At 36.3% G+C, this 27,063-nt stretch overlaps 1 protein-coding gene across 1 annotated transcript in view; it reads left to right on the top strand.

The window, feature by feature from the left end:
* Positions 1-27,063, top strand: part of LOC114537175 — a 71,633-nt gene that overhangs the window by 22,709 nt on the left and 21,861 nt on the right. The window contains exon 2 of the mRNA XM_028558295.1: positions 13,257-13,264. Within this exon, the coding sequence (XP_028414096.1) occupies positions 13,257-13,264 (8 nt within the window). The remainder of the gene's footprint in view (positions 1-13,256; positions 13,265-27,063) is intronic.

Raw genomic sequence — 27,063 nt, forward strand, 5'->3', positions numbered from 1 at the left:
ATTTGCTGTCTTTCACTATCACTGACAAAATGTGGAGGAGTCGACATACTGTCAGTTACGCCAGCTGGTATCTCAGCTTCATCTTCACTCCATTCATCTTCAAAAGTGTTTGTTGTTTCATCAGCTACACAAGTTGATGTTTCAGTAGCACCACATGTCTCATCCAATGATTCTTGCAAACTTCTCAACCAATTTTCCTTGATAGTGATTCCTTGATCTTGATACAAAGGACTTGTCATAATCAAATATACAGCTGCTTGCATTACTTTGTGAGGTCTTATATTCATTGAAAGTGCTGAACTTTTGTGTTGTAATTTTCTCTTGAGTTGGACTTTAATAGTACCAGCCTCACTTGGAAGCCTGGGAAGCATATTCACAGTGCTATTTTATCAGCAGGAACATTAACAACATTTCCCATAATTTTTAACTGGCTACCCCTTGGAGCTTGCAATATTTTTTGGAATGCTAACCGAGGTGCTAGAAGTCGGCATTCTAATTCATTTAGATCGAAGAATTTGGGCATTTCAGGAAATTGCATTCCATTTGCGATTGCACAAGGAGGAACTTTATCTTTTTTTAAGTGAGCACTACATGTGTGACAAATCCACTCTATATTGTCAACACTTTTCACACCTTGCAAAAATTTTACCATATCAGATTTAGACAATCTCAGTCGATCTGCAGGAATTACACTATGTTTGTACCATAATTGATTGCAGCAAGTACAAATATACAATGGTCCTGTAGATATAGAAGCATGAAACTTTTTGACAAGTTCTGTTTGACAAAATTCATTATTTGAAATATTGTTGGGAGAAATTACTTCATTCTGTCTCCTAATTTTTGTTACTTTATTATAATATTCCCTTTGCTTGCCAAGTCTTTGCTGTCTCTTGCCCAATGATTCCTTTTCTCTGGAAGATTTTTGTTTCAAGCGTTTCTTCTCAAGTCTTGCTTGTTTTTCTATAGACGACTCATTCTGTAATCTCACTTTTCTCATTTTATTATATTCTTTTTGTTTTGCAAGTCTTTGTTGTCTTTTCTCTAATGATTCTTTTGCTAAGGATGCTTTCTTTCTCAGACGCTGCATCTCAAGTCTGGCTTGTTTTTCTTGACAAGGGTCATTCTCTGTCTCCAGATTTTTAAAACTTTCTTCTGACTGCTTGCTTTGATTGGTATCTTTGTGAGTTTTTTGATAGTTCTTATTTGCATCCAAAAATATGTCTAAGTCATTCTCTGGAGAGCACTGATTGGGAGAAAAAATGTCTGCATTTTCATTGTTCTCCAAAGAAAGAATTGACTCGATATTGTGTTGAGAACTCTCTGTGTTGATACGCTGTACGCCTTTTAACTCAAACGCAAGTGCAGTGTTGGCCTCATAACTGTCAATCTAAAATATGAAGTAAGATTTTCTATACCCTCAACTGAAACTAAAATACAGTAACCTGCCATACAAGGCATTCCATAAAGATCGCGTGAGTGAGAATCAAACACTTTATAAACACCAGGGAAAGGCTGCATTATTGCGACAGTATTCATTCCTATTGTAAGTAAACAATTTTTATAATTTAAGGAATGAAATACTTCATTCAATGCATGCTCAAGTGTCACATATGGATAATTGTTAATATTCATAAACAAACTCCCTGAAAAGGACTCACTATACTGTAAATTAAAAGTATAGCCATCTAATTCAACAAAGTTAGGTACATCAGTCAGCAATAAATAAGCTTTGCCAATACATTGGGTAAGAATACTATATAAATCATTTCCAAAAAGTAAAATAATATTGAGAAGTGATCTATTCCATATATTTACTGACTTTATTTCCTTATAAACAATAGCACATAATGACATGGCTACACACTGCTTCCCAGCATTCGACCCAAACCTAGAATCACTTTGATTAATATCAGCATGAACTGTGAAAGTATGATCTACTATATCAGAAATAGTTGTAGGGCCTGGATTTTCCTCAACATCATTAGCTAGTCTCAATAACAAATACATATAAACATGGCTGGGAATCATTTGCATATCCTTTTGAACATTATATACTTGAGATGGAACAAGCATATTGAAATAAAACAAATAATACTTGATTCCAAAACGTACCTTTGAAGGATGATGCTGCATTTCGAGCTTTCATAAAGCTGTGGTGGGAAGCGATTCTTGATCGATATATTTCAAGAGTTACACCCATACTATTGTTCTATGAAAACCTAAAGTCTAGTATCAAAAGATTAATTTGGTGAGTAATGTTTCCTGCAAGTGCGTGCAGCTACCCAGCCTATAAACCACAAAACAAATCGAAGTGTTTTTCTTGCTGTAGAAATCCAATCGAGAAAAAAGAATGAATATAAAGTAGACTAAATTTTGCAATGATATAAAAACGTGTCAAATGGCAGCGTTTGGTGTTGATACCTGCACAATGGCTAGGTTTAGTTTTACAAGAAACGTGGCCTTTCACGTATATAGAACCCTGATCAATGATCAGTGCGAGCAACAACGGCTCCTTTAATATGTAAATCGATGATTCAATGACGAATATATTCTCTGATCAAACGAAAGCAAATTTGCAATAATGACAAAAATGCTAGAAAAACTTGAGATAGATGAATTCAAGCACTTACTAAAGATACATCGTCTAAAAATGTCCGACACACTCTCTCAGAATCTTTCTGAGTATTTACAAAATCCAAATTTTGGTATAATCGTAAATCGTACGGGAAGTAAAGTTCGCCTCCAGTCTCCAGAGTTAGGATTCTGTGCGTCAGTGAGCTCTCTGGGTGCGACGCATAGAGATCACTGATAGAGACACTGGATAGAGATAATATTGATAGAGATTATAAATATCCAACAATCTCGTTCCCCGAGCCCGCGATTCCTCTGGCGAGAAAACAAAGGCTCTGGGACACTGATCTGGGATAATCCAAATACAAACCGGAAGCCAGAAATCCTGGCTTCCGATTTGTAACGGTTTTTTGTATTTCAAAATTAAAACGGCGTGAATGTATCCAGGGAAATATTGAGACTCAAGGGGAAATAAAATCACATTAAAAATACACAGCACCTATTATATCTAACACTGTGTTATTCATAGTCTCTATGGTGCGACACTAAGCTTTATTATATAGCTTAGTACACTGGAGTGCGGCAATAAAATGACGTGCTCATGATCAGATATCCCATCATGCATCAGTTCACTGCACTGCAGCGCTCTCTTTGCGGTGTAAAAGACTCAAAGTAGGACATAGATCAAAGTTGGTAGGTATTTTACACATTTTAGTTTTAAACTTTTAATTAATTTATAACATTTATGTCGTATTTGTATTGTGAAATTGTTAATTGGGATTTCATGTAAAAATCTGTCTCAGTAGGCACCGATTCATTAGGATATTTTTTAGCATATTCATGATATTGCGGCGCATTGCATAGTCAATTTGAATTAGTAAACGTCTCATTGACTCATTCTTTTGGCGGACGAAGTAACTCCTTAAGTTAGGGCTTTTAGGTTGATTATTATTACAGTTATTCATATTTTATATTTTTACAAGCAAAAAATTTGTTCGATTTGAGCACATATAGTCTGTTGTCAAAGTTTGAACACGCACATGCTTTTCAGTCCACATGCTTGTTCGACAATTTATTAATACAGGAGAGAAGACGGGGCGGTTAGACTGTGGCGAAAAATTAGTGATATATAGCGATGTAACTGTTGAACAGCCCCTTTACTGCATTTTTAACTTTACTCCATTTAAATGATCAATATGGTGGATAAAATGTTTGTCGTTGCTGTTAGATAATAAATTTAATATAATGTATTGCTGCTAATTTTTAGGTGGCAAAATGAATAAAGAAACCGAAGTAAAGGGATTTCTGCATAATCTTTCCCCCAAAAAACGTGGACCAAAAAGGAGTATTTTGACTTCCTCCTACAAACTGCACCCAGTAGTTCTATCCGCACAGTTTGTTTTTCTCCAGGAAAGAGAAAAATTTTTGCTGAAGCTGAAGCTAATTCTGTTCCCGTGAAGATAACACGATACTATGAAGACAAAAAGGAAGGCTCTTCAGATATATTAATCAGTGATAATTGCATTGTGGAGCAGTTAAAGAATGAAAAATTGTCATTTGAAAAAGAAGAATTGATACCATCTAATATTAATTTGGCTTCAATAAATATGGTTTCTTCACAGCAACGTATTACCCTTAAAGCAAAAATTGTGAACATTCAACCAGAGGCAGCAGTGAATACTCCTCATGGTGTCCTTCGGAAAGCAAGTGCCGTGCTAATTGATCCTTATGGTTCTTTTAAGATTGTCCTTTGGGGAGATGATATTGACAAAGTGAAAGAGGGCTGCACATATGAATTTCAGAATTTAAGAGTAAAGCAGAACAAATTCACCCAAGAAACATATGTCAACCCAGCACAACATGATTCTACCATAAGTGAATGCAAACCATTTCAAGAAAAACTGGCAGTCCCTGATCATATCCCTGAAGAATTTATTAGTGAAGATATTGTTGGAGAAGTCATTGGAATCAGTCACACCAGAGTGAATTATTGTTGTGTCAAATGCAGCAAAATCATGGTGATCAATGAAAATGAGAATATTAGCACCTGTAGCAATGTCAAATGCAACTTAAAACAAAAAGTCAATCGTTGCACTAAGCTGTGGTTTTTAAAAGCATTTGTTGAAACTGGCACTAAAACAGTTAATTTAAGTTTCAATCACAATATGATTGTGAAAGCTTTATCATTGTACAATCCAACCACTGATGTTTCTACAATTGATAATTCTGGCATTGATGATGCCTTCTTATCTTTTCCTCCTTGTAATATAAAGTTTCAAAAAAGCACAATGACAGTGCTAGATATATCCAAACATGAAGTTCCTCAATAGTTATAAAGTGTTATGTTATTTTTGTTAGCATTATTTTGTTGGGTGAACAGTTGATTAATAGCTGGTGTTTTAAAAGTCTATTACTTATAGACCTAAAAACTTTATATTGATGTAGTTAAATGCTTTAATTATTATTGCAACATTGTTTTGTTGGGTGAACAGTTGGTTAATAGCTGGTGTTTTAAAAGTCTATTACTTATAGACCTATTATAGACCTAAAAACTTTATATTGATGTAGTTAAATGCTTTAATTGTTATTATTGCAACATTGTTTTGTTGGGTGAACACTTGGTTAATAGCTGGTGTTTTAAAAGTCTATTACTTATACACCTAAAAACTTTATATTGATGGCAGATGTGATGGGTACTTTCAAGATTAATAAAAAGATTCAAAAAATTGTTTATTTTTTTTCCTGAGACATATCCATGTGAAGAATATTAGTCAATCCTCTGGGGGTATTGTCACAGATTATTGTGAATGGACATTCGAAGCCAGTGGCGTAGCCAGAACGATAATTGGGGGGGCCCATATTCATATATTCGTGATACGCAGGATTAATTTCTTTTCAAATCAATTGTCTTTACAGTCTGTTTACATGAATATATATATGAATATGGGCCCCCCAATTATCGATGCTGGCTACGCCACTGTTCGAAGCGCGTAAACATGTTCATGATGGTGGTAGCTAGGCATGCAAATGTCAAACATATTGACACTGTTTGCTGATAACTTTATTAGCTGACACTGTTTGCTGATAACTTTATTAGCGCTCCGCAAAGTCTTGCTATCAAGTTTGCCACGTGTTAAGCAATGTACAGAAATTAGAATATAAAAACCAACCGATAATCGTGGTATTCATCATCGAAGCAATGAATCGATCGTCGTCGCAAACGGTAAATGTTGACAAAAGTCAAAATGACGAAAACATGTGCAATAATGAGTCAAAATGACGAAAACACGTACAATAATAGCTTCTATAGTCAAAATGACGAAAACATGTACAATAATGGCTATATTAATATTCTCATTTTATAGTGTGGTATTATTGTAGTGAGAAACATTATTACGTCATGATTTAGTGTGACAATTCCACAAGAATTTGGTGGTAAAATAGTGGTTAGTCGCTGACCGTGGCTACCCACAAAAACTGGGGTACGGCTTGTTTAAGGATGGTTATGTAAGCAAACTTGAAGTTAAAGCTGATGTAATGATAGGTAGTGAAGCTCAGTTCTTGATAAAAGCTTGTGTCAGTGCATCAATGAAGAAAAAAGTATATATTGTTTATGTTCATTTAAATCAGAACACTGTGAAGTTATGCGTGGTAACTGTACTTTTAAGGCTGGAAAGGGAGGCTGTTGTAAGCAGGTTGTTGCTATTCTATTTCAAATACTTGATTACATTGAGTTGGAACTAACTGAAGTGCCAGATAATTTGACATGCACAGACGTCTTACAGCAGTGGCATGTGCCCAGAGTTGACGAAGTTGACAATTTTATATGAGGATATGACATTTGAAAAGGCATCCTATGAACAAGATGTGAAGGGCAGAAAGCGTAGTGATGGAAAAAGCAAAGAGGATAACTTTAACCCTACACCACAATTTGCCAGAGACATAACACAAGAGGAAATGAAAAAATTGGCACACAATTTGGAACATCAGGGAAAAGCCAAATATTTAAGACTTGTATTGGAAGCAAATGATTACCAACCATGCAAATTTGAACAAATCCACCAGAATCTTCCATCAAAAAAACAGCATCTAGAGCGAATGGAGCCTGGAAATAACATTAATGATAACAAAGTAAGAGAGGAAGTGTTAAAAAAAATTTACACCTTGGCGTTAACTGGTCATATGTCGATGCAGACAATGTGGAGTTTGTAGCAGGTTTGAGTGTAAGTGATGAGATGTTGAGGGAAATCGAAAGGAATACTATACTAGAGGTCAGTCAGAATGTGATAGATGGTTCGAAGAGAGAAACCAAAGGATAACAACTTCAAATTTCAATTCTTAAAAAACGTAAAACTATATATCCAAAGTCCCTAATGAAAACACTAATTCCTAGTCCAAAACCGGTTTGTCCAAAACTTTGCAAATGGGGAAAAGATAAAGAGGCAGATGCTATAAAAAAATATGTGGAGTGCAAGAAGGAAGAAGGCAATTCAGTCGATGTGAGCTCAGCATGTGGTTTTATTGTCAACCCAAGTTTTCCTTGGATGGGTGCCAGCCCAGATTTTCTTGTGAGTGATTCAAGTACACAAACATCTTTTCTTGGCCTTGGTGAAGTCAAATGTCCATTTTCAAAACGAGAAAATACTATTAAAGAACCTTGTGAAGATCGCAGTTTTTTACCTTAGTGCTAGATAAGATAAGATCATGCTAAAACGAAATCATGCCTTTTTTTGTCAGATTCAGGGTTCAATGGGTACATTGCAATTACAATGGTGCGATTTTGTTGTTTTTACAAACAAAGATTTATTTATTGAAAGAATAAATTTCGACAGCTCTCTTTGAGAGAAAACAATGGTTCCAGAGCTAACAAGTTTTTATTTTGAATATATGTTACCAAAATTAAAGTCTAGTTAGACTTAGCTGTCTTTCTCGTTAACTAAGTTATTCTAATTACACTGCAATTAACACAGTAACAATGGTGGAACAAAACACCTTAAAACACTCAGTGATCAAATATGTGTTTTTTAACATATAAAGCAGTCTCACTAAATAACCAAGAACAGTATGTCTTTAATCTGTATAGTGTAAACAAATACCTAGAAAACTCATTAACCACCAGGCTTTCTCTTTGGTCGATGGTAGCCCCCTGTTAAAGAAGAAATGAAATGATCAGAATTAATTAGAACCTACTCTTACTGGTGAAGAGAGGAGAGCAAATATTGAAATGATACACTTACTTTGCTTCCTGATTTCGTCATTGCTTCATTGGTAATATTATCGACTGCAGAATTTTGCCTTTCCTTCTCATTGTGTTTCTTTGAAGACTCTGTTATTGTTATTACGACCGGAACATCTAATTCATTATTGAGCAAACTGAAAATAGACATTACAGATATCTAAAATAAAAAAATATTTTGGCAAAGTTAACATGACGCTATATGGAAAAATCATTCCGTGTTTTAAAGATTCCGGAGATTCTCATCCCGGGTTTTAAAGATTCCTGAGATTCTCATCCCGGGTTTTAAAGATTCCGTTACTCTCATTCCGGCTTTGATTCCATGTTCCTGGTTTTAAAGATAGCTGCCTCCAAATAAAAAAAACAGTCTTTGGAGGCTTGACTAATTTACCAGCTTTCATGAAGTCACTTATTGACAATGACTTTGGGTAAACAGTAGCCGTTAATAAATTTCTTCCGTGTGACTCACTCTACCTTGGAGAAAATGCCGGAGTGGATTTTGCTTGATGTTTAGCTTTAGCAGAGGCACCGATGCTGACTTAAGAAGAATCGATTGACTGTAGAAAATACAAATAAAAAAACCTTCTTGCCTTTTATTTGTTCAATTTTAGTGCAGGATGGGCCTCTGTCTGATGCCAATATATTGGAAGAACCTTCCAGGGACTTGTAGAACTGCTCACAAGAATCTTTGATACTATGAAAAGGTGTTTTCACCTGTGGCAAAGCACTCAAGTATAAGAACTTTACTAGCTCTAGCAAACAAGTATGACTTAGAAGTTCACCAAATGGACGTCAAGACAGCGTTTTTAAATGGACAAATAGATCATGATATTTATATGGCACAACCGGAGGGATTCATTGATTCACAACACTCAGAATATGTGTGTAAGCTCAAGAAGAGCTTATACTGACTTAAATAATCGGCGCGGTGCTGGAACCAAACAGTCAACAATTTTCTAATAAAGAACGGATACAGAAAAAGCAATGCGGATAGTTGTATTTATGTCAAATCCATAAAGAACTAAAACGGATTTATTAGCTTTGTGATAATGGCAGTATATGTGGACGACATAATTCCTGTCTCCAACGACGTCAACTTGTTAAATGTCGAAAAGGACATGCTATGCAGACATTTTAAGATGACAAATCAGGGAGATATTCACTTCGTTCTTGGGATGACAATCAAACGTGAGAATCCAGGACACTATTTATAAATCAACAGAAGTATCTTTATGAACTAGGAGTTGCTATCACAAGGAGATTGCTGCCTTCAACTTAAATACATGTTATGCAACGTAATTGCAACTTCAATACAATCAGAAGAATAATAGAGCAATAGTCTATTGTTCCTCTGTGATACTTCAGGTAGCCGAAAAGTATTTGTGTCCAAATACTTTTGAGCTACCTGGGGTGATACAATGTAATTGCAATTTTGAGCATAGGTAGCACAACAATAGCACTATATCATGGGTTGTGATGTACTGCTGTTGTTGGGCTACTGTTTTCAGATGTCAAAATTCATTAAAGCATTAGCAAAAAACACTCACAATTTTATATCTTAGCAATAAATTTGCATTTGAAGTTGCAATAGAAATTGCATAACTTAACATGGCCTTCAGATAATAAGTTGTTATAGATAACATGGCCTTTAGATAATAAGTATGGGTTTAACACATACAAATGCAAGCAAACTGGACAGAAATAACAAAAAACAAATAGTTTTTTAAAATATACAGGTAAGTATGGCTTTATTTCTTTCTGCTGATATCCATCAAGGCGATGAACTTTTTAGTAATCATTCTAGAGGCAAGCAATGTGCTTTTATGAGTTTATCGGCACTTTAACCCCGACAATAATCACAGCAAAGTCTTTGGGGTATCTTGGCAAAGACGTTGCAAGTTCTGTAACATTTTGTGGCAAGTTAATACAATGCCCTGAATAACCTCGTTGACCACCAGGTTTAACATACACTCTCATGATTGGCAAAGCACAAGCAATTAACATTTCCTCAACCTGAGTTAAATTTTGTAGTTCATCTGGAACATAAGAAGGTATCATCAAGTTTTCACAAGAAAATTTTTTAGGAGATTTTTTATCTCTAAAGCATCCTGAACACACATAATTATGGTGAACTAGGTTTAGATTTTATTGGCCATGCCTCATGGCAAACTGTACACTGAGCAACAGTGTATTGCATTGACTTGTTTATATTAAATTTTTCCCAACATTGCTCCTCAATTCTACCATTATTGCTTATATCAAACAAATTTAAGTAATCCTCTTTATTTATTCTGTGTTGCGGCTTTGCCCGCTTTTGTTTTTTAGATAATCTGTCCTTGTCAAGTTTTATTTGCCTTTCCTTGTCAGTTTCTTCTGACCGCCTCCTTTTTTACACTTGTTTTCTTTTTGAAGTCTCACTTTTCCCCCACTATTAGTTTCCTCAGACTGCTTTCTCGTTTTAGACTCCTTTTCTTTTCGAAGTCTTGTTTTTTGCTCACTGTCAGTTTCCTCTGACTGTTTTCTTTTTTTATACTCATTAGCTTTTTGAAGTCTTAATTGTTTCTCACAGGCAGTTTCATGAGACTGCTTTCTTTTATTATACTCATTAACTTTGTTAAGTCTAGCTTGTTTATCATGATCAGTTTCTACTGAATGTTCCATTTTCTGGTATTCTCGATCTTTTACACATTTATTGTTTTGATCAGGCATTTTACACATACTGAATTGCACAGGTACAATTTCAAATAAGTTGGCATGTAGTCCAACTGACAGACAATACAAATATTGCTCTAATTCCAGAATATTATAAAATTTCATGACAACAGCAGTGCATGGGATTAGGATCAGGCATGCCACTAGAATCTCTAGCATGCAAGTCAATAAGATAAAAATAATCTGTTTCCTTAATCAAGGCCATCATATAACCTTCTAATATAATAATAATAACATAACTTTCATCTGAAAATATATTCAACAGTGCAGTGTGAATGTCATAGTAGTGGCACTCAATTTCTCGATCTGTTATAAAAGACCTTGAATTTCTGTTCTATATGTTATGAGACAAATTTTGTTTTCATTTTGTGCCTCAATCGGCTCCACCACAATGGGTGGATCAATATTACTTTGTGCCTCAAGGGGTTTCACCACAATGTCAATGGGCAGATGATTAATATTTTGTGCCTCAACAGGCTCCACCACAATGGGTGGGTCAACAATATTTTGTGCCTCAATGTTTACCACCGTCACAGGTGATGTAGTTTTTTCCTGTACATGGCCAGGCAATATGGTGTGATTTGATCGACATAAATCGTACGAAAAGTCATTTGGCATATTCATGCAATATGAAACATTCACAAAAATCGGTAAATTTCCCACAGACAAAAAATCTTCATCCGATTCTAACATTATAAAGCCACTATTCAGCGCTTTTAGGTACATTTTGTCTCCTTGTAATAAGACATTATTAAATGTAATTTTTGACCACGACGATATTATTAAGGGAAATTTCGGGCTGTAAGAAGCGCCGATAAACTCATAAAAGCGCGTTGCTTGCCTCTAGAATGATTACTAAAAAGTTCATTGCCTTGATGGATATCAGCAGAAAGAAATAAAGCCATACTTACCTGTATATTTTCAGGAATTTTTTCGTACAATGTCTTTGTGGTTTGCATTCGGACTCAAGCATGTCGAATTTGCATACACAATAAAAATTATTCGAAGTCGAAACCCCCCCTAAATCTCCCAACATACTTGAAGCTTAATTATGCCCCCGGAATTACTACAAACATCTTTCCGGACAAACACAAATCCAAATTTTGACAATACATAAATCGGCGCAAAAGCCTGGGTCGACTGAACTCTGGAGAAACCTCAAAATGTCAAGAATAGTGTGCTGCCTCGCTGACGCTCGGCAGCAACAAAGTTAAAGAGGAAGGAATGGCAAAGTAATAATTAAGTGGGAGTGTTGACAATATATTAGTATTATAATTATTACGTTTGACATTGCATAATCATAATTATTATATCACGTGACTATTCGACACGAGGTTAGAACATTGTAGAATATCAGTTCCTATTGCTGTATCGTACGGGTATACAATTTATGCTAAATTACATCGTAAATTAAACATATATATGGTACCAAGGAGTGTTTTACAATTTACTGCTTCCCAAAATATGACTGACTGAATGTTGGTGAGATAAATTTTAATGATGGAGGGAGGAAAAATCCAAGCACAGGCTCTTCTGCTGCACCAGTAACAAACTGAAGAATGTGGCTTAGATCCAAGGTTATATCTCCACAAACTCGCCTGCCTGCTGCCACTTCTCTTACATACCTTACAAACATTTGGTAAGCCTTTTTTTCCATCCTGAGTGCATTAGACCCTTCCTCTGAAAACTGTGGCTGCAAAATGTGCAACAATTTTTGCACATTTACTTTCTGCTGGGCTCCAGGCTGCAACAGGTAAGTCAGCATAGGCAGTTGTATCAGTGCCGATAGCATGCCCAACATCTCAAGACCACGCTGAATTTGGTATATACAAGGATCAGGGCTATTTTTTGATGATAGAATTCTTTGAAGGATCTCATCACCAATAAAGGCAGGCAACTGGCCATTTTGCAGCATGGCAACTGCTATCATTACTCCAACAAAATAGTAGTCTTTGGCCAGCAAGGGTCGTAACCCATGATCAAAGTATTTTTACTTGATTGCATGGTTCATCAATCTAATTAGGCCGTCAGCTAGCACTCTAAAAAATGGCCAGAAAATGAATTTCATTGCACACCCCGCTAAGCTAAAAAATAATCATATATTCTTATGGATTAAAATACGCTGAATTCAAATCTGAAAAGTTCCCGCTGATACACCCTGCAGTTTTTTTGTATTTGTCGTTTAAAGTCGTCAAGATTCGCTGTTTCAAAATGCGATTCGGCCAAAATCACATCTCTCAAAAAGTCCCTTTGTCTACGAATTTTTTCTAATTGAGTTCCGGTTTCTGCTCGAATTACAGGCGAAAACCGTATGGAGTATCTTTTACAATTTCTCATGCATGCATTTTTCAAAACATTTTTCAAAACATTTTTTCAATGTTACTCAATTTACTTAATTTGTACGATTATGTATCGAAGACTTGAAGACATAACATTTGGATAGCCCAAAAACTGTACCTAAAGTTTCTTTATATGATCACGCTCAGTATAGTTGATAGTGATTATTTTATTTTTAATAATGTCATTGTTGGCCTTCATTATTTGCCTTGGATTCCCATAATAAAGTACTTTGCTTAATACAAATAATTATGAATTCCACAATGAGTTGTTCGATCATATGACATGTCTTGTTCTACTTTGCATTGTTTTCTTTAATGGTCTACAATGCATATCACAATAACAACATTCTTTTGCAATCTCTTTATTTGTCACTGCTGTCATGTGGAAACTATAGTGTGCAGGGTGTATAAGGCAACCACATAATATTCATGAATATCGATTTGTTAACAGTACAAAAGGTTGAATATTAAGTGATTGCCTTTTTTTATACACCCTGTATAACACCATAATTGCATGTACATTAGGCAAAAGGAGATTTTAAATGCCAAATAAAGGATTAATATAAAAGGGCATACTAATAGCTGAATAACAGAACTAATTATCATCATCCTGATCATCATCTTCATCCGAGCCATAATCAATATCACTTTCATCATTTGCATTGCTTTCGACATTTTCACACTCACTGCACTGACATAGCTCAGTGCAGGGTAACTCTGCTTTTTGGCATGAACATCGCTTGGTGGAACAACCTTTTTTGCATCGACACATTACATACTCCAAAATACTCTCTGGAGCACATTCTTTTAGCCCCCATTTAATATCTAGTTTACTACCATCCAAAGTCCAGCCATACCCATTTGGTGACGGTGCAGAAATATTGTTGATGGTTGATCGTCTTCTTATGTATGCTTCATAGTTGACTCTGAGCACATGTTGCTGTAAGCTGTCCAAATTCAGGGGAAGAGATTCTTCTGAGCATTTTCCAAGTTTAAACATCTTGTAACGGGCTTCATTCACTGACGACACATCCGGTTGGCCATATAAGTGACAAACATACTTTTCCAAGATGGCACACACTTCCTCTGATACATCCAGTTCCTCTCCTAAACTACTGAAACCATCCAAATACTCTTCATCAGCTCTAGCAGCTTGCCACGTTCTTGCTTTCCCTTTTCCAAAAATCCACTGGTCGAGTCGGATCCTATGGGAGTTAGATTGAGGTTAACAAATTGCAATTATACAAGGAATCTGACCCAAATCTTTATGAAGAGTTATGTATTTTTTTTTTCGCTAAAAATTATATTATTCATACCTGTGAATAAATGAAAGCCAATAAGTGCTTTGCAGCACTTTTCACCATAGTGTTCAGCAACTTTATTAACATCAATGTTCCTTAAGTTGTTCCCTGTGCCAGTTTGAAATAATAATCTGGAATCAATGGTACTTTCAAGTGTTAAGGCGATAATAAAGACATCAGTATCAGGGCTTCTGATTACAACATTGTCTGAAAATTCTGCTGCATGCTTTGCATGTAAAAACATCTTTGAGTCAGCTTCTTCATGGTCAGAAGTAAGTTGTAGAACTTCTTCAACTACCAAAGTATTTCCGTCCTGTGGTTTATAGCAGAAACACTTTCCAGAACAGGTTACATACAATTCTTCAATTGGTTCCAGTGCAAAGGCAGGGACTAATTTCCATTGCTTTACCAAAAATTTGATAAGTTCCTCTTTATTGCGACCCACATTTAAAAACTTTTTCCACTGTTTTGGAACTTTTTGATTACCATTCAGAATTGTAACTGATTGCGTGCCAGAAGCTGCCCTATTTAACCTCTCTGCATTCTTTGTGCTAATCTCAGGGTACCTGTCCGATACAAAGTCTACTCGTTTTGAATTGTTGAACCTTGCAACACCGATAACTTTCTTCAAGATAAGGTCAGCTAGTTGATCAAATGTACCAGGAATATTTTAACCGTAAGCATTTGAAGCAATGCCATAGCATCAACAATTGTGGTGCTTTCTTGTGGTATTACATCAATTAATGGTTGACCTGCTTCTGCTTCCAATATATGGAGGAGTTTTGACTTGGTTGTCTTATTAAGTCCACCTGAATCTGAAGCCAACGCTCTGGGATACGACCGAAGTGAGTATGTAAACACTTCTTGGAGGTCTATTTTCCGATTCTTTGCAATCAGTACAAGCCTTGCCCAAAATTTACAGTCATTTTTGATTGGGACTAGTTTACCAGAAGCTGTTTTAGTAGCTTTTAGTTTTGCCATGGTTCTAAAGGTTTTAAGTTTCATGGTGGTTATGGGAGAAAAAATGTCAGCCTTCTCACACAATATCTTTGTCTTGATAAAATCCTCTGCATTTTCGTTTCCTCTCTGATAAGCATTCTCTAAATCACCCGCTGTTGCTTCAGCAGCTACTATACCACTACATATATTGACAAGGTCGGTAGGACTGTCAAAACTGAAAGGATTGGACATTGAACAAATCGTTTCCATAATTTGCTGAACAGACTTCTCGTGTAACTTACAGCTTGTTTCATCAAGATCTTTTCGCATTCTAAGATTAAAATATTTTGCACCATAATTACACATTGGTGTTGCTTGGCTTGAATAATATAGCAGGGGGAGGTTGCGGTATTCAAAGTATCGCGATGTAGCATTTACAGTAGATAATAATTCTTAGGATAATTGTCAGCCTGAGTAGTTAAAGTATTTAACATTTGGTAGATATATTTTAAACAATGCTTTATTTAGATACCTTTGTTCTTCTCCCACACCTGCCATTAAACTGCACTGTCTTGTAATAGCACATCGATCAGCTTGAGCCAAAATCCACCGTGGATTGCACCTCGATTAAGGGTCATACCAGTTATTCCACCTTTTGTTTTTGAATCCCGATTACAGGTCTGTTCTATTGCCTGATCACAAGCTATAGCAGAAAATCCATATCTGTTTTGCCGTTGAACTGTCCATTGTGTAGAGATTTCAAACAGAGAACCTAAAAGAGACAAATTAGCCTGAAAATTTGTATGGTATTCATTGTAGCAAGTATAATGGAACCTTGCATTTATGTTACCTGGGTGGCTTTTCTCAAGTGATATCATTTCAAGCCAGTATACAGTAAGGTAGCAAGCATAATTTATCCTATCGTAAGCAAAGTACCATGGAAGCATTGCTCGGATTGATGACAAGTGGAGCGACCAATTAGTTGTGCGTGTGGCTCTAACAAACGACAACAGTACATTCACCATATCAATGTAAGATGACCAAAACTGAAATGTTTTGCTTCTTTTACTTTCTTCTGCAATGTATCTTTGATACCTAAATAAGTAAGATATTGCACATAAGAAGCCTGCACAAAATTCCAGGTAAGGTCGAAAACAAATAGTGACAGTGTTAATTCTCTTCCATCAATGGGTGCTTTCTCAATATATGCACAACCCATTATAAATCCTACCCTAGCCCTAACCTCACTCAAAATTGAGACCCATTAACCTTGTAAAATTTATTCAACATCGAGTGAAGTGTCGCAAATTCATAATTGATTAACCCTAACCCCGTTTATAATTTATATATAATAGATTTCGGTTGCTCATATATTAAGAAAGTGCTCATCAATGATGATGGGTAATTAATCATTACAATGTAATACCCAATTATGTAATTAACCCTTTAACTGGCAATGCACTCAAATGTGACTGTATTACTTTGTGTAAAGCCAAACGATTAATTACTCATCGTCAATGGCAACATATTGTTTCCCCAAATTGAATAAAATGTAATCATAATTTTAATTTGATTTAATGACTTATCTTTCTTTCATATCAGTTATAATCTGCCCATGTGAAAGCACTTCACCCTCAAACTTTATTTGTTCTGGGTTGTCCACCAAACTTCTCATAAGATCAGATACAACATCGATTCCCAAACTTGAGTCACTTTCAATAAATGCATCAAAACGAAGTCTCTCCAGGGCTTCATACATCAACTTGTGAGCGCGTATACATCTGTTGTAGTGTTTCCCACTGAATACTCCATTGAGAGAACCTTGAGCAACAGTCTCTGACTCTACAAATATGTCCTTAAGACAATAATATAAGCATAATTTAATTAACCCAATGACCTGCAATTTGCCCGATATCCCAGACTTTCTGCTTTTGCTCTGTTTAACACCAGACTTTACCCATGGAAAGTTAATAAAACTTTAAACAGTGAATCATCGACCTTTAAGGTTGGAGAAGCACATCTGATGTGTTACCTGACTCTGACTGTATTTTTGTAATTCATTATACATAATGTGCTTTTCGTACTGAGAGGTCGATGTCTTGCATAATCATACACAACTGTACCTATTGCTATATAGTAAAATCTTGTTTTTACCTGTAATCCAGCCTCACGGAATCGACAAGCAATAGCAGAAGCAAATGACATACATGCGTGAAAGTCCCCCAAGCGTATTATGAACTTTGAAAGAAACTCTTCAGATTTCCACCGAATTTGCTGTGCTTTAGAATATAGGGCTTCATCGAAAATTAGAACAGCAAACCTCAACTGCAACTGAATGATACAACAATATTAATTACATTTCCACATTATGGCTCTTCTGTACAACAATAATAATTATAAACCCATCACAGTGCAATACTTTTGCCTTGGTGAGTAAAGTTGTGTAGTGTTATAGACGGAGTAAAAAAATTAAGTAGTGCAAATTTCGATGCATTGCTGCATAATGGATTAACTAATTTAAATAGTACACTACCTTGTCTACGATGTCAGCACTCCTTCTTAGTATTGCATAAATTGTTGAAAGCTCAGTAACTGGCGAATCAACAACTGGAAGGTAAGCAATCTTTGACAACGAACATGGTTTGCTGTTAATGGTTGTATTGAACCCAGTCCATCCAGGCAAAAATTTGACTTCCTGATTGCAGAAATACTTACACAATACATACACAAAGTCTAATAATTGACTTGACTCTAGAGCATCTTTATATGAAGATAGAGATATGTTTAGATCATCTTCAGGGTTAAATAATTTTGGTGATTCTTTCTTCCCCAATATATACGGTGTCAATTCTTGCTGTGGAGCTTTTAAGGTCCGAACTGATTTCTTAAGACTGGAGTTGTTTTCAGCTTGAACTGGCAAGAGCTCATTTGACTTAATTTGTTGAATTATTATGCCATTACCCATGTGCGTTGTCCCAGCGCCAGTTGGTGTTTTTCTAGGAAATCAATATTGTCCCAGACCATCAATGGTAAATTTGTTTGAGGCTATTCCTGTTGGTATAGTTACTGAAGTTCCCAAGTTTCGAGATGCTAAAGCTGTGTCAAACGATCGGACTGTTGAATAAGACACAGAATTCCCATATCCATTTAAAATATTTGTTAATTGGTGTGATCCTGTAATTTGCCTGACAGCCATGCCCAACGATAAGGATTTTGGAGTGTGCTGTGTGCCATTGAAACATACATGTATAATGTCTTGTGCAAGAGAAATAATTTTCAAATACTTTTTCTCAGGAAGACTTAAATAAGCATCCATGCTAACATCTGTGGTAAAACCAAGCAGCCATGACAGAAATGTAGCTAAAAAAGGTGGAACCATTGCTTTTGCACTGTCAATACTTATTTCAGATGGACGAGGTGGCCAACTTTCATAAAATGGTTTACATTCTTTAATTTTGTCATGGAGAAACATTGCAGCATGAAACAGATTCCTTCTGTAAGACTCATCATCAGGACCAGTTACTGTGCTGCTTGAATCAGGAAGAACTTCTTGATCGCTACTGTCATCATCATCTTCACAAAATTTTATGCTCTCTTCTGCAATCTCCCCCACATCAACGTTGCTGCTGAACACTATCTCACCCACGATACGTCGACTAGGCATGTGGAAAACCAACTGGGGATATGTCTTTTTTAATCGCATTTTCAAACGATGCACTCGATAATTTGATGCATCGCACCCTTCCTCACGATGAACTATGTTTACAAACTCCTTGAATAAGAATGGTGTACGCAGTATTTCTTTGTCTTCTAAAAGTCTTTTTTCCACAACTTCCTTGCAGAAAATGTCATAGGATTTTGCATAGAGAATACATGTTTTGCCTTCACCACTATCAATGTTTAAAAAGTTTGTTATGTCATATAACAGTTTCTATGATAGCATGCCTCTATTGCTATGCAGTCTTTGTCTCTTATATGTACTAGAATAGATTCGTCATTTTTCATCTCAGCTGCCCTTCTTAGTTTTCCTGCATCACAAGTCTGACTTTGAGTAAGTTTTTGAATTTTTCGTTTCTTTGTGTTCTGTCAGAATGAGAAAATACAGTGCTGAACCTAATTATATTATATATAATATATATACACGCTGCAAATAGAATTCCTTATTGGTAAAAGTATTACATCCATTTTTACTAACCGGGCATGTGTATGTGAGCTCCTTTTTCTTACAAATAAGACACATTCTTGGAAGAACATGAGTTGATCCAACTTTTCGTCGTTGTAACCGATTGTTTATACTAAAGTTAGACACATCGTTTGCAGTCTTCTTTGCCACAGGTTCGACACTTTCAGAAATGCTTTGCTTTGCCTTTAGGGCTCTTTCGATCTTTGATTTATCGATAAACTTTCTGTAACAGTTAATGTGATAGCATGGGATCTGCTGCCTTTGTAACATGAACTTACAGTCGTTATCCTTGAAAAACATATTTTCATCCGATTCGGAAATATATTCGAATGACTTTTCCGCCATTTTCTTTTGCTCCCCTTGTAATTCAAGCCATATTTTTCTGCACTCGAAGAATTTGGATAATGTTACGGATGTAAATTTTTTTAATTGATCAGGTTTCGTATCACTTATAGAGTGATGAATAATGCATGCCATAGTTGTTTCCGCCATGTTGTTTACGAAGAATTTAATTACTAGCTATTTTGCATATTTCAGAGTGACCCGAACTCTGCCCGAATTTGCAGGCGTTCAATGACCTGATTGTTAAAAGGGGCTTTTTGAGTGATGTGATTTTGGCCGAATCGCATTTTGAAACAGCGAATCTTGACGACTTCAAGCGACAAATACAAAAAAACTGCAGGGTGTATCAGCGGGAACTTTTCAGATTTGAATTCAGCGTATTTTAATCCACAAGAGTATGTAATTATTTTTTAGCTTAGCAGGGGGTGCAATGAAACGAAACATTTTGGGGCGCCAGCTGACGGCCTAAATCCACTCCTTAGATGGTCCGCCAAGGTCAACAGACTCCTCCCCCATGAAGTCAACTTGAAACGTTGTTCTTAGATTATCAATAAATTCAAGTTCACTGAATGTGGATTCAATAACCCTGTCTCTGTCAATTGTTATGTAGTTTGTTGCACCCTCTAACGTTTTCTCAAGAGAAGACAGTTCCAGTGGTCGGCCAGATATAACATGCTGCTGAATGAATCGCAACAATTACACAGGATCTGATAATCCTTTATTCTTCGCTTGCTCGTTCAATTTTCCCATTCCCTCTTTCAGATGCTTAAGTTGAGAGTTGTGTCGGACAAACATTTTCTCACTTTGGTCCGTTCAACCTGAAGGTTGCAAGAGTAAGAATTCATAGTAAACATTGGCAAGTACACACTGGGAATCTGGGATTAAGGACTAAGACCAGAAGCCGGTTGTTTAATAGCCGTTTAGCTTGCACGGCGGAACGATTGAACCCGCAACTTATGCATTTAAACTTTCATTGATTATTGTAATTATTGCTACTCTGGTTTAAATAAATGAAAGTAATCACCACACAAAGATTAACTTTCACGACCCAACCTTTTGACACTCCGGTCTATATATATACATAGTGTCTTCATCAGGAGTGATCTGATGTTGAAACTCAGATCCTTATATACAGGGTGTATAAAAAAAAATGTCCCAAATGTAAAATTTCGTTTTTCAGGATATTTTGCAGAATTTGGCAAGTTTTTGTGTTCCTAGAGATAGTTAAGACTTACTTATCTGGTATACCTAGGCCAAGTTTGGTTTTTCATTAACAAAATTATATTACCGGGTGGGTGGTTCCTTTCCACTGATATTGAGAGGGCTTGCACGCGAAAATGTGAAGCTGAAATTAAGATATTATTTAGCTGTCTAAAAGTAGGAAAGCTTTTTAATAAACTATCAAAGTTTCAGGAAAAATAATGCAAACTGGGAGCAACGCGCGACCCCTAAAAGTGACAAATATTTTATTGCACACAACGGATTAACTGCATGGTTGATTTTAGTGACCGATCTCATGCAAGGCTGGGAAAATGAATAAATTAAAGCGAGAAACTGAACACAAGAACAAAGCGATTTATTCGTGATGTTAATCCTTAACATTTCCACCATTTTTTTCTAAGCAAACTGCGGCTCGTCTGAGCATGGTAAACACTGAACGGCGAACCACATTTGTCTGTCCTGCCTCAAATTATCCATTTTGTTCGAAATTCTTTTTTGCAAATCCTCCTACCACCGGCAAATCTAGGCAAATGGGCAGACAAACGGTTCGCTGTTCAGTGTTTAATATGCTCAGACAAGCCGCAGTTTGCTTAGAATGAAATGGTGGACTGCTGAGGATTAACATCACGAATAAATCGCCTTTTTTTTGTGTTCAGTTTCTCGCTTTAATTTATTCATTTGCCCACCTTGTATGAGATCGGTCACGCTAAAATCAACAATGCATTTAATCCACTGCGCGCAATGAGATATTTGTCACCTTTAGGAGTCGCGCGTTGCTCCCAGTATGCATTATTTTTCCTGAAACTTTGACAGTTTATTAAAAAGCTTTCCTACTTTAAGACAGCTAAATAATATCTCAATTTCAGCTTCACATTTTTGCGCGCAAGCCCTCTCAATATCAGTAGAAAGGAACCACCCCCCGGTAAAATAATTTTGTTAATGAAAAACCAAACTTGGCCTAGGTACACCAGATAAGTCTTAACTATCTCTAGGAACACAAAAAATTGCCAAATTCTGCAAAATATCCTGAAAAACGGAAATTTTACATTTGGGACATTTTTTTTGATACACCCTGTATTGCACTGAGCTAGCTATATTATAATTCCTGGAGGACTTGCTCCTTTCAAAAAAGTGAAGCAAGAAACATGGCGGATTTTTTCATGCTAACACCAGATATGGTCCCATAGGGCAATGGTAATGACCACTGACAACCGCAATACAGTGCTTTAGGCGCACTCCTTCGCCCTCCAGCTTTTTTAGAATTTTTTTTTTTATTTTTTGTGCAAATCCGATAATTTTTTTACTATTTTTTTGACCTCGAAAAACAATGGACTATTTTTTCAGTTCATTGATGAAATTAGTCGCCTGAAATTTGTAAGATTTATATTTACTTTTGAAGTTTAATCGATGGTATTTTTGACAGCTCGCATAGAAATAAAATGCATCTAAAAACATATCTTTTTCTTGAGATTCATGCTTATAGATTCATAAATTGTTGATATTGCAACTTTTATGTACAGTTATAAAGATGACATATTTAATTACTATCCGGCTATCCGGTTACCCGGCTATCCGGTTACCCATGTTTTCTACCATGCCGAGAATAACCCACTTCTAGTCTCCCAAATTACCGAAAATTCAGAACTATCGAGATAAACAAGTTTTAACTAATAAGTCTGAAATTGCAAATTCTTCGAATATACATTTTCATGAGATTGGGCCAAAACTATTGCTAAAATACCAAGTCAAAGATCTAACGTTTTTCAGTGCTGAAGTCATTATGCATGTATTCGGATCTACATGTTATGCGTATAAACAAGATGCCAAAAAGCTAGATGCGCGTAGCCGAAAAGGCATTTTTTTCGGATATGACAAAGGAAGTCCGGCCTTTTTAGTATTTTATCCAGAAACGAACAAGGTAGAGAAAGTACAATGTGTAAAATTCTTTGACAATATTCAAGCCGAGCAAGATGATGTTGATTTAATCTCTACGAGAGTACAAGGTGAAAATATTGATAAGCCCGAGGCCAAAATACCAAACATTGTTGAGGAAAATCAAAACACTCCGGAATTTCAAATTGGACAAGTACGTGATGACAAGGAAACACATGAACAACACGAACAAGGCACTACGAGGAAAGATATCCAACAAGAGCACGCAAAAACCAAATTACTTTGGACAAAATAAGTTAGATGAAAAAAAAGTTGCACAATTGGTTATTGTTATAGGCTTGCAAACATCCCAGTAAGTTACAAGCAAGCAGTAAGCGCATCAGATGCAAACAAATGGCAAGAGGCCATGAATACAGAGATAAAAGCTCTCAATGAAAATGAAACATTTGAACTTGTACCACACCCAAGGGATAGGCAAGTAGTAGGGGCAAAATGAGTATACACAGTTAAAACGAACCAGAATGGCGAAAAGACGTATAAAGCCAGGTTTGTACCAAATTAAGGGTTATTCGCAGGTAGAAGAATTTACATTTGCACCCACTGCACGTATGAGCACAGTCCACACTTATTGCTACGCATGGTTCAGTATGGCATGATTGTCCACCAAATGGACCCATTGATCACGAAATCTACATTGAACAGCCCGAAGGTTTCGAAAAGTTCAGTAACAATGGCGAAAGATTAGTGTGTAAACTAAATCGGTCACTATACGGACTTGGAATTGGAAATTGGGACAACTTATTACATCAGTTTTTGGTAAAAGAAAAGTTTACGCAGTCACTTGCAGACCCATGTCTGTATGTTTGCTAAATTGACAATGAGCGATGTGTTATTATTATTGTATGGGTCAATGGAATCAAATGGTCAGTTTGGAATCAAACTCAATACATTCAAAAGATTCTTTCAGTTGAGATTCGAAATGTCTAGCTCTAAACCTAAGCCGACCCCAAGCATTTTAGGCCACGAGAAAGATACAAATGAAGAATCACCAAAATTGACGGACCCGACATTATATAGAGCAATTGTAGGAAGCCTAATATATGTAATGACTGGAACAAGACCGTGGATCTGTGTTACATGGTAACAAAATTGTCACAAAAAATGTCAAATCCCAAACAATGCGATTTGAGCACGGCCAAACATGTTTTCAGACATTTGAAATGTTCACAGGAATTAGGATTAACCTTTAGGAAAACGAATTCACCACTAACTCTTAAAGGGTTCTGCGATTCAGATTGGGGAGCGTCTCAGTTGAAGACAGACAAGCGTGACAGGCTATAATTTTCAGCTCTCACAAAATGGCCCGATGATATCATGGAAAAGCCGAAAACAACCGACCATGGCATTGTCAACATGTGAAGCAGAATATGTAGCTCTATAGCCAACGCGATACAAGAAGCAATGTCATACACTGGGTTTCTGGTTTTACAGTTGATGTTGCTTTATTGCCAATACTTCTCTGGGTATCAGCCACATCCTGACTTGAATTATGGAAGTATGAGATGGTGGGTTGGGTTAAGTTAATACTGCAATGGTGTTATCATCCATATCTTCAGAGAATATGTTATAATAGGGAAGCTCATCGGCCGCACCATCCTTGTTATCTTTTCTAAACTGTGCTCCTTCCATGAGTCTGATGTACACAATGCCGCTGGTGCAATGGACTTTAGAAGAAGTTTTGCATCAACTTGTTTACTTGCCGGTATGTTTGGTATGACCAATGTCCCAGAGCAGTTTTTGACTATCTCAAATGCTATCCCATTAAGTTCACCAGTCAATAATTCTGATAACTTCAGCTTAAGTGTGTCTGAATCCCATTGATGGTCAATATCAAACCCAGATCAGTGAAATAAATATAACTGGAACGCTACCTTCTGGCAGGAAGTTGAAGCTAAGTCACCCCCAGTCTTTAAACGCAAAAACAAACACGGCCAAAACAAAATGTTTTTTTTGTGATTTCGTAAATTTGATAAAAACTCACCGAAAAATTTTTTTTAGGGAGTTAAATAACTGATTTTGTTAGTACTTACAGCCGGCTGAGACATTCTTGATGTTGGTAGAATGCATTTTATGGACCTATTATTGGAAATGCGGAGTAAGACGGTTCTTTGCTAGGAAAAAGCGTAGAGCCTAGCGTGACAATGCAGGAATATTTGTTTTACTTTACAATGAATACAACTTTTTTGGCATCTAGTCACTTGAAATTAAATAAACATAAACTGATAATATTATACAATGTCTAGCAAGTGTATTTTGCGATGAAATTTTAGCTTTAGGATATCCGTTTCGTACAAATTAACAAATATTGTTGTCAAAATTGCACATCGCTATAAACTTGTTCCGTTTAAGAAAATTTGTTTCCAATCTGATCGGCAACTCCAGTTGTAATTCGTAAAACAGTTCACCTGGTTAAATTTAAGAGTAATCCATTATAATTCCATAAAAAAAACATTTAAAACCATGAAACAAACAAAAAATCAAACTTCTTTCAAATTCGCTCTGCATCTGCAGTGTCTCGCGAGTCACGCGCGAATGAAGCCAAAAATTTGCCAAAATTTGCGAGACTTTACCTCCAGACACGCGTGTCTGGAGGTAAAGTCCCGCAAATTTTGGCTTCACAAAAACAATGAGGAGGTATCATTCCAGTTATTTATTATAGTTCACTGACCCAGATATAATTCTGCCATTTTGTTCCAGTTCCACCTTCTTGGGTTAGGTTGGTATCTTGCTACTATACCAATTCAAGATGACCACATCCTTGGCAACAATGTTGTTTGTTGATGGTCGACCAACCTGCCTAGAACTTTGAGTTTGATTTCCTCTGGAGTAAGGGTGACAAGTTGACGAATTGCAGGATCTACTGGTATACCTCCCAGTGGTTGGATTTCTGCTGGCTTCATTCGCATTTCTCAATGTTGTCGGAAAGCCCCTTCAAAGTTTGGTCAAATGATCTACAGCAGGTTGGTTCTGGGGTACAGTAGCAGATGCTGAAGCAGTTGTTGAAGCAGATGTTGACATCGATGATGCTGAAGGTGCAGATCTTTCTATTAACGATGTTAGTTGGTTTATGCTTGCTATTGCCGCCTCAGCAATCGCTTTTACTTGTCGAGAAATATCTCTCTCCGCGGCCATGTTTTACACATGCCGCGCACGACGTTGTGGTCGATAAGGATCACAGTACAGTGGGTTCAAAAGAGGTAAAATTAATTGTTGCTTGCAGTGACAAAATTAATTCACGGTTGTGAAATTAATTCTTACATACATAAAATTTATTCGTGTTATAGTGCAGACAAAAATATTTTGCAGTAGTAAAAAATAATTCAAGCAATAGATAAAATATTTCCAAACTTGTTAGAAATAATTTAGCATTGTAAAAAATAATAGCTTCATAAGGCAAAATATAATTTGAGTATGAAATAATATTTCAACACCCAAGGAAAAAATTATTGGTCGTCTATAAAAAATTAAATGCTGCATTTTGACCAGAACGGGCCCCCAAAATCATCCTTGTTGTACTGCATTAAAATAGGGAGGCACCACACATATCTGGGTGAGGTCCCATGCATAAATGGTGAATCCTTTGAAATAATCCTCTCTGGAGATATCAAGACCTCTATTGTTGTTTCATTTTTCTAGTACCGGAGAATAATGTGTTGTATGCCTGAATAAAATTCTCTTTGTTTCTTTGTAGATGAGAATGAGTTGTTTGAAGGGTATTTCTTCGCCGTTTGCAGTTTCAGCTTCACAAATCTGCACACAAATGTCTTAGGAATGATTCCGGCAAACACATTATCTTTTCTTATTTGCGGGAGGTTTGCAAGAATGGTAAATGCTTTACATTTTACACAACGTATAGGATAAGTGGCAGGTACCGATCTCAAGGCTAACTTGTGTGCTTTACTGATGGTTTCACTGACTTTATCTACTTTAAGAGTCACATCCACAAGCTTGATTTTAGCGTTTATAGGATCTGTATTTTATCCATTAAACATAATTTCAATTTTGATTTTCGATTTAGGACTACCTTGAGATCCACCATGCTAAGTAATAATTGTTTGACCATAAATGCATGGCAAAAAATAGGACCTGCCATTACCAACAGTTTTCCATCTTGAATAAATTGATGATGTTTTGCAAAGCTTTGATTTCTACTTCCAGGTACCATGAATTTCAGAGTTTTTTTTTTGCGGCGACACCACCAGTCGGATGATTTACAATAACCTCAACAGAATCTTCTGATGGAAGACTTCCTGTGTTATACAT

This window comes from Dendronephthya gigantea, unplaced genomic scaffold (genome assembly GCF_004324835.1).
Source record: "Dendronephthya gigantea isolate DGI-Jeju-01 unplaced genomic scaffold, DenGig_1.0 000152F, whole genome shotgun sequence".
Lineage (NCBI taxonomy): Eukaryota > Metazoa > Cnidaria > Anthozoa > Malacalcyonacea > Nephtheidae > Dendronephthya > Dendronephthya gigantea.